Below are 12,152 nucleotides of genomic sequence, written 5' to 3' on the forward strand. Positions count from 1 at the left end.
TATTTCAGTGCCAGGGTGCATCCAACATTTAATGAAATAGGAAACAAAAGGGAAAAGTATCATGAACAATTTTAGAGACTCCAACACAGTACAAGATTCAAGATGCACAAAAGTTTCAAAAGACCATGAAGCAACTAGATGCGTTTAATAGTCCACAAAGTAAATATCCTCAAAATGATGAGAAGTTACAAAACAGACTTATTTCCTGTTCAAAACATAAATAGAAATAGAGGCGTCCTCCCCATACAAATGAAGAGCAGAACTTCAGTATCTGTGTTCTAACTTCTCCTTCTCCTTGAAGTGCTGTACGTACCTGCATGCACAAAGAAACACCACCTCTATGAGCTAAGCAACCACAAAACTATAGATAGATCTGTTAACATATCAACCAATAAACATAGGCATTTCTAGAACCAAAGTTAGCAAAAATTTATACCAAGTGACGAAGTCAAAAGAAAATCAATCATCCATCTAAGTGCTCTAGTAGTAAGGGCAATGGGGGAGGTAACTTACTCAAAAAGCTCAAGCGAACAGAAGATAATTTACAACCTAAAAATAACTAAGATTTTTACAGCAGTCACTTTCACTTGCTTGGTGACAAAGTTGAATAGAATAAAGAAAATAGAGGAGAAAGAAGTTAATCACATTTATTTTGAACATACATATAAGAACCGTGAAAAACAAAAACATTTTAATTACGACTCAGTTAAGGAGGCATGGCATGACTAGAGCTGTAAACTTGGTAATATGTTAGAACAATTTACTATTTTATTAGCAAGCACACTAATGTGAAAGTACATGATTATCTAACTAGTGTCAAACATTATGTCAAGTATTATATCTTAGATGATGAAACTACTTTCATCTAGCTACTAATGTGGTTATATATTATCACATTTTACATATCAAAAAGGTTATATTGCTGCATATTAATCCTTTTTAAAAAAAAAATTGAGCTCATGATGCTTAAGCTTGTATGCTTTACCAAGCAACCTTTTTCTACTTACAAGAACCAACGTGCAACACTTCTTTCCTGACCCCACCAAAAGAAAAAAAGAAATAAATAGAACTCCGCAACAGCATGACCGATACAAAACAGAGGAAAATCTTATTAACCTTGCCTTTTCAATCTGTAAGTAGGCTTGAAACAGGCAGGTCTCAGCTTCAGAAATTAAATACTTATAGAAGCAAATGTCTTCAACAAGTTTAAATAGGCATTGTGCAATTGTCTTTCATCTAAATAAATGAAGGGAAGATTCACAGTGTGCAAAGGCTTCACATACATCATGGGTTGTCTTCTTAGCTACCTACAGACACAGAGACACTGATATGCCAACAGGAATGTTTGGCAATCATGCTCTTATGCATATTCTAACCGCTCTCCACTGCTCATATCTTATATCCCGACTAAAGCCTGAGTAACTAAGTTCCCATTCTAAGCTACAGCCTTCGTCGGACTTGCTTCACATTTCTGTCCTTTTATCCTTATAGGCTACAACATATCCCAAAAGATATTGTACAAGTGCTCCATCACTTAGTCTAAACGAAGCACAATCTAGGAAGATCAGATGAACAAGCACCTCCAAAACATATTATTAATGTACACGAATCATATGGACTCTACCAATGTGAGTTTCTAAGCACACTCAGCTTCAAATAAAAAGGAGGAGGTCTAACAAAGGTCAATGAAAACAGTCTAACTGTGATGCATCCTTTTAATACAGAATTTATCGGAACATGCTCATCTAGACACACACTAAATTCGAATCCTGAATAGGACATAATGGATATCGATAAATGACATAACAAACCCTAACTAATTTTGAACTGACGCATAGTTGATCGATCAAAAATCGAATCATCGATTATATATTGCAGATAAGGAACTCAATCCTATTCCTATAAAAATCACTCATATTTTTATTTTTTTGGATTAAGCACCGGGTGTCCGAGACTCTTTGAGCCCCGACTAATCCCGGGGGTGCACAGGCCCTCGGCAAGGAGTTTCCCGCAAGTGCACCACGGGTAATCCATCAGAAAGAAAATAAAATCTATATAAATGAGGGAAGCACCCTCAAGCTCCTACAGTATATCTGACATGAGATCTTCTTGGCCACAAGGACATTCTTGTGCATGTCTCACAGACATTTGGTTGCAAGATTTATGTTGATAAAGCTAAAACTCCAGAATGCTTTCAGGCTTTGGAATTAATGGTGCCTGAAATCTTGTCTGAAGATGCATCATCTCGTTTTCAACTGTTTGATGGGTTTCCGAAACTGTACCAAAGAGCAGAAGCCAAGATCACAGAGGCTCAGTCTGATTCTCGGCATGAGCCTCTAATTATTCGAGCATCAGCACAGTGGTATGCATGTGATGATGGTATTCCGGATATCGAAAAGCAGAAAAAAGAAAGATGTGATCAACCAGTGAGAGATATATTCGGTGTCTGGCACATTTGTTGTATACATTCATCAAAGGAAGAACTGGAGTGGGCTTTGCAACTTCTTGCACCTAGGTGGGTGCAATAAGTGTGTGAGTAAAGATTGAGTAAATATGCTTTATATATACGTGTAAGTATTTTCTCACACTGTGCCTATATAGTCGGGCAGCACCACTACAATGGGCAGCTATGGAAAATGATAATAACACTATGCCTATATGGCGGGGCAGCACCACTACGGTGGGCGGCTAAGGATAACAATGATAACACTGTGCCTATATGGCCTGGCAGCACCACTCGTGGGCGGCGTGCGATGGCTACCCTGGAGGCAGGAGGCCCGGACGCGGGCTAATGACGATATTATGTTTGATATGCATGAAAAGTGTTTTCTTTTAAAAGCTAAGCATGCATGATATTTGCCTTACGAGGCAATCAGATGTACAAGTTATCTCTTTATCTTATAGTATGTTCCATACCTCTTGTTATGTTGTTATTCATGCCTTACATACTCAGTACGTTATTCGTAGTGACGTCCTTTTGTTTGGGGACGCTGCGCTCATGCTCGCAGGTAGGCAGGGAGATGGATCAGATCCGTAGGTGCTTTTTCAGCGGATTCTTAGGAGCACTCCACTTACTTCGGATCCGCAGTCTATTGGTATTGGTCTTTACGGTCACTTGTATTCTATGTAGAGGCTCGTAGACAGGTGTTTACAGTTAGATGTTTCATAACCCTATTGATTCATATTGTTGTATGATATTTTGGCAGCCCTGTCGGCTTGTGATTATGAGTATACCTGTTGAGGATTATATAGAAATGTGCCGTTATCTTGTGGCATGTGCCCTTACAGATCATGATACCTATGAGCTATCTTTGTGGTCCACCTAAAGAGGATTATGAGATGCATGTTCAGAGGTGCTTGGTAGGTTAGTTCCGGGTGCCCGTCATGACCCTCTGGTTGGGTCGTGACAAGTCCAGTATCTGAGCAACAACAACACGATAGACTGCCTCATAAATTACTATTTGAACCTTGGTCACATGTCCAAAGAGGCGTGGTTCACTTCTTCGCAGAGTTGTCTGAAGATAGGATCCAGTGGATGTTCCCTGACTTCATTTCTAAGAGCATAGTGGTTCGGGGTAGGAATTGCCCATTTGTACCGTTGGTTGGTGTTCGGAGGGTTCGCCTCTACTACCCTTCCCGAATCTTGAGGCAGTTTGGGGGAAGACAGGTGATATCACAAGTGGGCAACACTAAAAAAATTTATACTCGAGAATACTGAGTAGAAAAACAGAAATGCTGGGGTAATACTCTGAGAGTGGAATGGTCACGTGAGATAGCCTCCGACAGGTTCAGAGCAGGGTGTGATCTGGGATACCATGTCTGGCTACAGGGTCACTTAGCTGGCACAAATGTTGCAGGACCCGTACTTCATCATACTATAATGGATAGATCTGTACAAGCCGAAGCCAGAGTCCGATTGATTGAGAGGAGAGCTAATGATTGGGATGCCAAATACTTAGAGAAGATCGAGCATGATCAGACTGTGATAGCCGGGTTGATTCGAGAGGAAGACAACCTGAGAGAGTGTTTAGAGGGTACCAATGAGCATTTAATTCTAGAAGGGTCAGACCCTGTGATAGTCAGGATAGAGCTATATCAGACATGTTTTCATATTCAGATTGCCTTTCAGAGTGCCAAGAAGGCCAAGACAGACCGAGCTTCTACATCAGCCACTGGAGGACAGTTTTGCTGATTTGCTGCTTTCTTTTACTTTCTATTATAGGCCTATGTCAAATTTGTCATCTTTTGTAATCCCTTCGGGGAAGATATTATTATTATTAATGATGATTTTTGGGGCAATGGTTCGACTTTACAAATGACACTTGCACGTTTCTTGCCCGCTATCCTTGGGCAAGAAAGTATTGAAGCCAAGGATCAAATTTGGATGGCCTTTAAACAAGTCTTTGACTCTTGCTATGACACCCGCAGTGTCAATTCTGCGATGACAAATCAACATAATTATGCAAAAGTCCTCCATGAATCATCAGTTTGGAGATTACCTTTTTTCTTTTTTGGAAAAAAGAAAGAAAAGGAAAGACTGAAGGACAGACAGCAAACCTTTGAGCCTAAAGTCTTTCACAACATCAAGGAACAAGTCATATTTCTCCCTTTGGTCTTGAAACATGTCCTTAACTTCCTTCAAATAAGATAATGCATCATTAGTTGTCAACTTTTGGGTACTAACACTGGCACCAGCACCCCCTTCACCAGTGCCGCCGCCGCCTCCGCTGCCACTGCCTCCTCCACCAGCGCCACTTCCAGGAAGCTGTGATTGGCCGTATCTTCATTGGGAGTAGTTTTATTCCTTTTCTTTCTTATCCTACAGTCAAATCAGCTTTCTTTGTCCAATGGAGGAAAATAGGATTTATTTCAATGCAGGCTTCAAATCTTTTGACATTACCAGATGGTCAGTTGGCAGAGACACCTGGTTTGAGTGGGTTGAGAGAAGTCGTAACATGATGAGAAGATCAACTATGAGTGTGACGGGTATGAGATGGGTATGCTCTATTCTAAAAGAAGGCTCCAAGGATGGCAAAAATGTGATCAGAAGGTGGAAATCCAAGGAGCATTTATCTGAAATCTTTTGTACGAGGAAAGCAAATGAGCATGGAAGATATATGAGCATTCTCTTGCTGCATGGAATGGAGAGATCAATCATTATAATCCCAGAACTGGCTTTAAATGCAGGTTGGACAGAGATAGCATTGAAGATAGAAAGGTTCATTCAATGCCCCAACCAACTGAAGATTGCAGAACCACCAAGATTCACCAGCAAAGAATACCCTTATGTCAGAGCAGTAAGGGAGAGTAAATGGCATTCTAATACTCTTAGAGAATCAACAGTCACTTCCAACAAAGGAGAAATATGTATCTCACAGTCTCCTGGGGTTAGGGACACCGGAATCTTGAAGAGATGCATTGTCGGATCTTTTTCTGAAGGAGAAACAGAGGTTCCCACTCTATCAGACATCAGGAGGTGGGTTGTGGTTACATGGAAAGCGGTTTTTGGGATAAATATCCATGAGATGGCCAACAATATGTTCCTATTTGAGTTCCCCAACAGGAACATGGCTGAACAAGTCATTCAGAAAGAATGGAGGTGGAAAGAGACTAAATTGAAGCTCCAGTGGTGGAACCCAACAGTTGGATGCGCACCATCGAATCGAGTCCCAAAAACCACATGGATCAGAGCACTTGGGGTACCTCTCCATCTATGGTCCCAAAGGGTTTTCACTGAAATTGGGAATAACTGCGGTGGATGGGTTTCTACTGAAGAAGAGACTAATCTGAAAAATCATATGAAGTGGGCGAGAATTCAAATTTCAGGTGACGGTCGGAATTGTCCTAGTGAAGTTACTATAGAAAGAGATGGCATCAAATTCTATATTCCGATATGGGTGGAGCAGAGTGTTCGATTTGAAATTGCTTCGCCGGCGAATGGAAAGAGGTTGCTGGAATCTGACAAGCCCATCGAAGAAACCAGTGGTCTGAAGGAGGACTCGGACCAGCAGTTAAAAGCAAAGTCCAATTCAGAAAAAGGACAGAAGAGCAGGCCTATCACTGCTGATACACAGTGGGATCACATGGGGTATGCAGATACAGCTGGAATATTTTTAAATAAAGGTCTGGGGCCACATGACAGGGAGATGGCCTTTCCTTCACACTCTCCTTATTATTATTTGGGCCACCACACTAGGCCCAAAAATAATAAGTGGTCTGGGCTTGATGGTGCAGCACATGTTATTTTTAATGACATTAATGGGCTGCAGACTGAAAACAAGTTCGATCCTTTATCTATAGAAACTACAATTTCCCAGTCGATTTCTACAGAACCAGTAGCACCGACACTTAATGCTATTTCAATTCATGAAGAAACAGTAAGCTATGGGGGAAAAGATTCAGACATAGGCGTAGAAGACTTGCAGATGAAGAAAACTATTGAGAACATGGTGGTGAACCTTATTGCAGATAATTCTGAGATAGAGAAGGAAGCACCAAAAGAGCAACTTGCCACAGTGATCAGGCAAGGTAATTCAGAAATTGAAGAATGGGTATTAGAAGATGCAGAACCTATTCAACAAGACATGAGTTTAATGTTGCATAAGGAGGAGATGAATACTACATGGGTGAAGCAAAACATGATTAAACTGGGGAAAATTTTTGGGGTTGATTTCAAGGGGCATGAGGAGGAAGCAGTGGAACTACTGATGCAAATAGACAGCAGTAGACAGGCCAGAAAATTGGAGGCAGTGTCTGTGTCAAAGAGGACTAGATTCAAGGGGACTCAGGAGCTCAAGGGACTTATTTCTTTTGATGTAAAGTACAAGAGTGATGGGAAGAGAGATAAGGGGGAAGGAGGAAGCCGATCTAAATGAAGTTAAAACTGGTGTCATGGAATGTAAGGGGGCTGAACAATAGGGACAAGAGAAGATTTGTGAAGAGCCTTATACAAGACTGGTATGCTGATATCATATGTTTACAAGAATCTAAACTGGAAGGGGAGGTTAAAGAGATTATCAAAGATCTTTGGGGAGGTAGATGGGTAAAATTTGCTTGTCTAGAGGCTAGTGGCACTAGAGGGGGAATTTTGATGTTATGGGACAGTAGAGTGTGGAAAGGGGAGACTTTGGAGATTGGTGCATATACTTTATCTTGCAAGTTTGTGGCACTCCTTCAAGATTTTGAATGTTATATAACTGGAGTATATGCGCCAAACAGTAGAGCAGAGAGGGAACATGTGTGGGATGAAATTGGGGCAGTTCGGGGTCTAATGGAGGGGCCTTGGGCTGTTTGTGGTGATTTTAATGTTACAAGATTTCCTTCTGAAAAAATGAATTGCAGAAGAAGAACCCCTGCCATGGAAGAATTCTCAGATTTTATAGAAGATATGGAATTGTTAGATCCCCAGCTGGAAGGAGGGTGTTACACATGGCACAAGGGTGACAATTGTAGAATAGCATCCAGAATTGATAGGGTGTTAATTTCTAAAGAATGGGATGACAAGTTCAGAAATATCAAGCAGTCACTGTTGCAAAGACTGGAATCTGATCACTTTCCAGTCTCACTTCAGTGTGGAGTGTGGGAATACAACAAGTCTTACTTCAAATTTGAAAACTGGTGGTTGAACACTGAAGGGTTTGTGGAAAGAATCAGGGATTGGTGGAATTCTTTTGTCTTCGAAGGCAAACCTGATTACATTATGGCTTGCAAGTTCAAAGCTTTAAAAGCCAAGCTGAAAGAATGGAGTAGAACAAGTCAGGGAAACTTGGGATCACAAAAAACACATATTTTGAGTCAACTAGCAACTCTAGATGCTGTCCTGGAGAATAGAGTGTTGACAGAAGATGAATCAATACTGAAAGCATCGCTGTTGATGGATTATGAGGAGTATTTAAAAAATGAGGAAATAGCTTGGAGGCAAAGATCAAGGGCTCTTTGGCTCAAAGAAGGGGATAGGAACACCAACTTCTTTCATAAGGTGGCCAATGCACATAAGAGAAGTAACAACATTGATCAATTGATGATTCAAGAAGAAACTGTGGAGGATCCAGAAAGAATTAAAGGGGAAATTATTGATTTCTATGAGAGGTTGTACACTGAATCAATTGGTTGGAGACCTTCATACAATCCTTTCAACTGTTCAGTGATCAATGAGGAAGAAAAAGTTGCTTTACAGGGAGAATTTGATGAACAAGAGGTGTTTTCATGTCTGAAAATGTGTGCCATGGACAAAGCTCCTGGCCCTGATGGGTACACAATGGGCTTTTTGATCAAATGTTGGGAAATTCTGAAGCTAGATATCATGGCCACTTTTAACAACTTTCACTCTCAGGGAGTTTTTGAGAAAAGCTACAATGCAACTTACATAGCCCTAATTCCAAAGAAAACAGGTGCCAAGGAGCTGAGAGATTTCAGACCCATCAGTCTTATAGGTAGTGTCTATAAACTAATTTCTAAGGTGTTAACAGAAAGATTGAAAAGAGTTATAGGCAAGCTGGTGGATGTTCAACAGATGGCATTCATTAAAGATAGACAAATAATGGATGCAATTCTAATTGCCAACGAAGCAGTGGACTCAAGAATCAAACAAGGCAAGCCAGGAATCTTATGCAAATTAGACATTGAAAAGGCATATGATCATGTCAACTGGGAATTTTTGCTGAAGGTGCTCTCATGTATGGGTTTTGGAGAAAAATGGATCAAGTGGATTAGATTCTGCATTTCAACTGTCAGATTCTCAGTTCTTATCAATGGCTCTCCTGAAGGTTTTTTCCCCGCACATAGAGGGTTGAGACAGGGGGATCCTTTGTCTCCTTTTTTGTTTATACTGGTCATGGAGGGCTTGAATAACATGATCAAAGTGGCAAGAACAAATGAATGGTTCAAAGGTTTTGAGGTTGCCACAAGTGCAAATGTAAATGCTAACATGGAAATCACTCATCTACAGTATGCAGATGACACCCTGATCTTTTGTGATGCTGATGAAGAGCAACTGAAGATTTTGAGAGTAATTCTGGTACTGTTTGAAGGGATTTCTGGGTTACACATTAATTGGAGAAAGAGTCACATATATCCAATTAATGGTGTGAATAATATGGAGGAATTGACCAGGATTTTAGGTGGAGAAGTAGGGGAACTGCCAACTACTTACTTGGGCATGCCTTTAGGAGCCAAATCAAAGTCCTTGAATATCTGGAACCCAGTGATTGAAAAGTGTGAGAAGAAGCTATCCAGGTGGAAGTCACAATATATATCTCTAGGGGGCAGAGTCACACTTATAAATTCAGTTCTGGATGCACTCCCTACCTATATGTTGTCTGTTTTTCCCATCCCTGTTGGAGTGATTGAAAGACTAGACAAGATCAGGAGGGACTTTCTCTGGAAGGGTGATCAAGATAAAAAGGTTTTCCATTTAGTCAAGTGGGCTAATGTTCTACTGGGGAAGAAGCAGGGAGGACTAGGTATCAGGAATTTAAAGCTGCAGAGCAAAGCTTTAAGACTTAAATGGCTATGGAGGTACTCACATACACCTCAACCATACTGGGGAAGAATGATCAAAGCAAAATATGGGGAAGAAAACAAGTGGATGACCAAAGAGGTGCACACTTCTTATGGTGTTGGTCTGTGGAGATCCATCAGAGCTCTTTGGCCTTTCCTGTGGAACCATTCCACCATTAAGGTGAGTAATGGCCACAAAACTTCTTTTTGGGAGGACAAATGGTTGGGAAACACTAGTCTAAAAGAATTATTTCCTGTCATTCATGGGCTGGCAGTAAACCAACACAAGAAAGTAGCTGAGATATGGGACAATCATGGATGGAACCTTCAGTTCAGGAGAAATTTCAATGACTGGGAAATCAACACATTGACAGAGTTGTTCAGGCTACTAGAAGAGTTTAAAGGCACACAAGAAGGTGCAGATAAATTGTGGTGGAAAGAAGACAGCAAAGGCATTTACAAAGTGAGCACAGCATACAAATTTTTGAACCAGAGTAACCAGCAGGTGCAACTTTGGCCTTGGAAGCACATTTGGAAAGTGAAGGTACCATTCAAAGTTGCATGTTTCACATGGTTGTTGGCAAGGGAAGCAGTACTGACTCAAGAAAACCTAAAAAAGAGAAAATTCTCTCTTTGTTCCAGATGTTACTTGTGTGGTGAAGAGGGTGAGACAGTCAACCATCTATTTTTACATTGTCGGATCACAATACAGCTTTGGAGGATCTTTGTGAATCTCAGGGGCATTGTCTGGGTAATGCCAAATAGGATTACTAATCTACTCCATATTTGGGAGGAGGCAGGAATAGGAGCCTCAGACAGAGATAGATGGAGGATTGTCCCAGCTTGCATTTGGTGGACAATATGGAAAGAGAGAAATTCACGGTGCTTTGAAGACAGTAGTAGTGATGTACAAAAGATCAAGCTAAATTGTGTCAAACTTTTTTGTTTTTGGTGCAAACAGATTTACCTTGAGGAGACTGAATCCATAATTGAAATCCTAGGCTCTTGTTAGATTTTCAGAGTTTTGGATCAGCTTTCTCACTTTTGCTGTAAATATGGTTCCAGTGCAATCTATGCACTGATCAAGTCAATACATACCAATGTTACATTTTCAAAAAAAAAAAGAAGAAATTATACATAAAATCAAACCAAAAATAGCCACCAAATTTATTGCTATAAACCATAAAATTGACAAATTTCCTCCCACCATATACTTTTAATATTAATAGGACTAAATATATATCTCACCCACTCTTAATGCCTTGGTTACTGTAGACCCAAAAGTCATAGTTTTAAATTCTCCACTCAAGATTGTCAACAACTCAACAAAACAAAAGCAAACAAATACTGGTTTTGTTTCAAGTTTTCCTTTGCCCGAGAGATTGACTAAAAAAACTTTTTTTTTTAAAAAAATGGAAAATGAATTTCTTATGGTAAATCCACGGGCATCCTTCCAAAACCCCCCAGTGCAGGAGCCAAAAGTGACCCTTTTCCACTTAAGCCCCTTGATGATTCGAACCCGTAAAGGACCCTTTTTACTAACCCCTCGCTCCCTCAGCAACCCGTAGTTCCATTTTTAGGAATCAAACCGGGTCTCCTTAACTGATTGATGTTGAAACAGTCTGTTAAAGGAGAAATATTTTTAAAGAAAACAAATTTGATATGGCAAACCCAACCCAAACCCCCATTCCAGGAGCCAAGATTCGAAACCGTAAAGGACCCTTTTTACTAACCAATCCCTCCCTTAGCAACCCATAGTTCCTTAACTAGATTGTTGTTGAAAAAGTCTGTTAATACTTAGATAACCTTATGAAAAAGATAGCAAATTAAATCCACCAAAACAAAATCAGCATGCATAAAGATCAAAACTTTATTCAAATATCCACCGAAAATTCTCTGAGGGTTACAAGAAAACAAATATATTACCTAAAATAAGTCTTTAGGGCATCTAACAACTTCTGATCAAAGAAATATTACACACATAGGAACTAAAAGTGCCTAATTTACTTAAAACTAGCAATTTAAGAACCTCAAAAAACTACCATAATAGATTTTTTTTTTTTTTACATCAAAACAACCTGATTTAAACCTATAACACCAAAAAAAAGATTAAGAGCTTACGATTCTCCACGAGAAGAACCAAATGGGCGTTTAAATGGAGGATTAGCATAAACATCATCCCTTAATCGCTTCATAGCATCTGTAAAAACAAACAGTAACTAAAACTTATATAACTCGATACTTACATTATATATTGTGTCCTAAATTTGATTTTGGGGAAAAAGGCTTTTCGGTTTTCAAATTTCTTGCCCTTATTTTGGGCTGTATTGCATTTTTGCTTTTATTTGGGCTCAAAGTCCGCAACAGATGTGGTCATTTGCACTTTTGGCCTTATTTTGTGCTGCTCTTTAATTTTTGTTTCTCATAGCAAACAACTTTTTCGTGGAGTATAAGTTTACGAAATATATATCACGCATGTCCGTAATGATAAAAATAACAATATTTAGGGTGCTTGCATAAATACAAATTGATTTCTTAACTTAAATTGTTAGTTCAAGTGACATGTAAATTGTTAGTTCTAGTTACAGATGTAGTCATTTGCACTTTTGGCCTTATTTTGTGCTGGTCTTTAATATTGGCCCTCATAGCAAACA

At 39.7% G+C, this 12,152-nt stretch overlaps 1 protein-coding gene across 1 annotated transcript; it reads right to left on the reverse strand.

Annotated features, from left to right (window-relative positions):
- Positions 1-46: 46 nt before the first annotated feature.
- Positions 47-11,778, reverse strand: LOC132606696 (paired amphipathic helix protein Sin3-like 2). Its single transcript, XM_060320301.1, has 3 exons — positions 11,620-11,778; positions 4,558-4,781; positions 47-313 (listed from the first exon to the last, which is right to left on the reverse strand). Exons 1-3 carry the CDS (start codon positions 11,691-11,693, stop codon positions 279-281), a joined length of 333 nt encoding a protein of 110 aa, XP_060176284.1. The 5' UTR covers positions 11,694-11,778; the 3' UTR covers positions 47-278.
- Positions 11,779-12,152: the final 374 nt, after the last annotated feature.

The sequence above is a fragment of the Lycium barbarum genome, chromosome 1 (genome assembly GCF_019175385.1).
Source record: "Lycium barbarum isolate Lr01 chromosome 1, ASM1917538v2, whole genome shotgun sequence".
In the NCBI taxonomy this organism is placed as follows: domain Eukaryota; kingdom Viridiplantae; phylum Streptophyta; class Magnoliopsida; order Solanales; family Solanaceae; genus Lycium; species Lycium barbarum.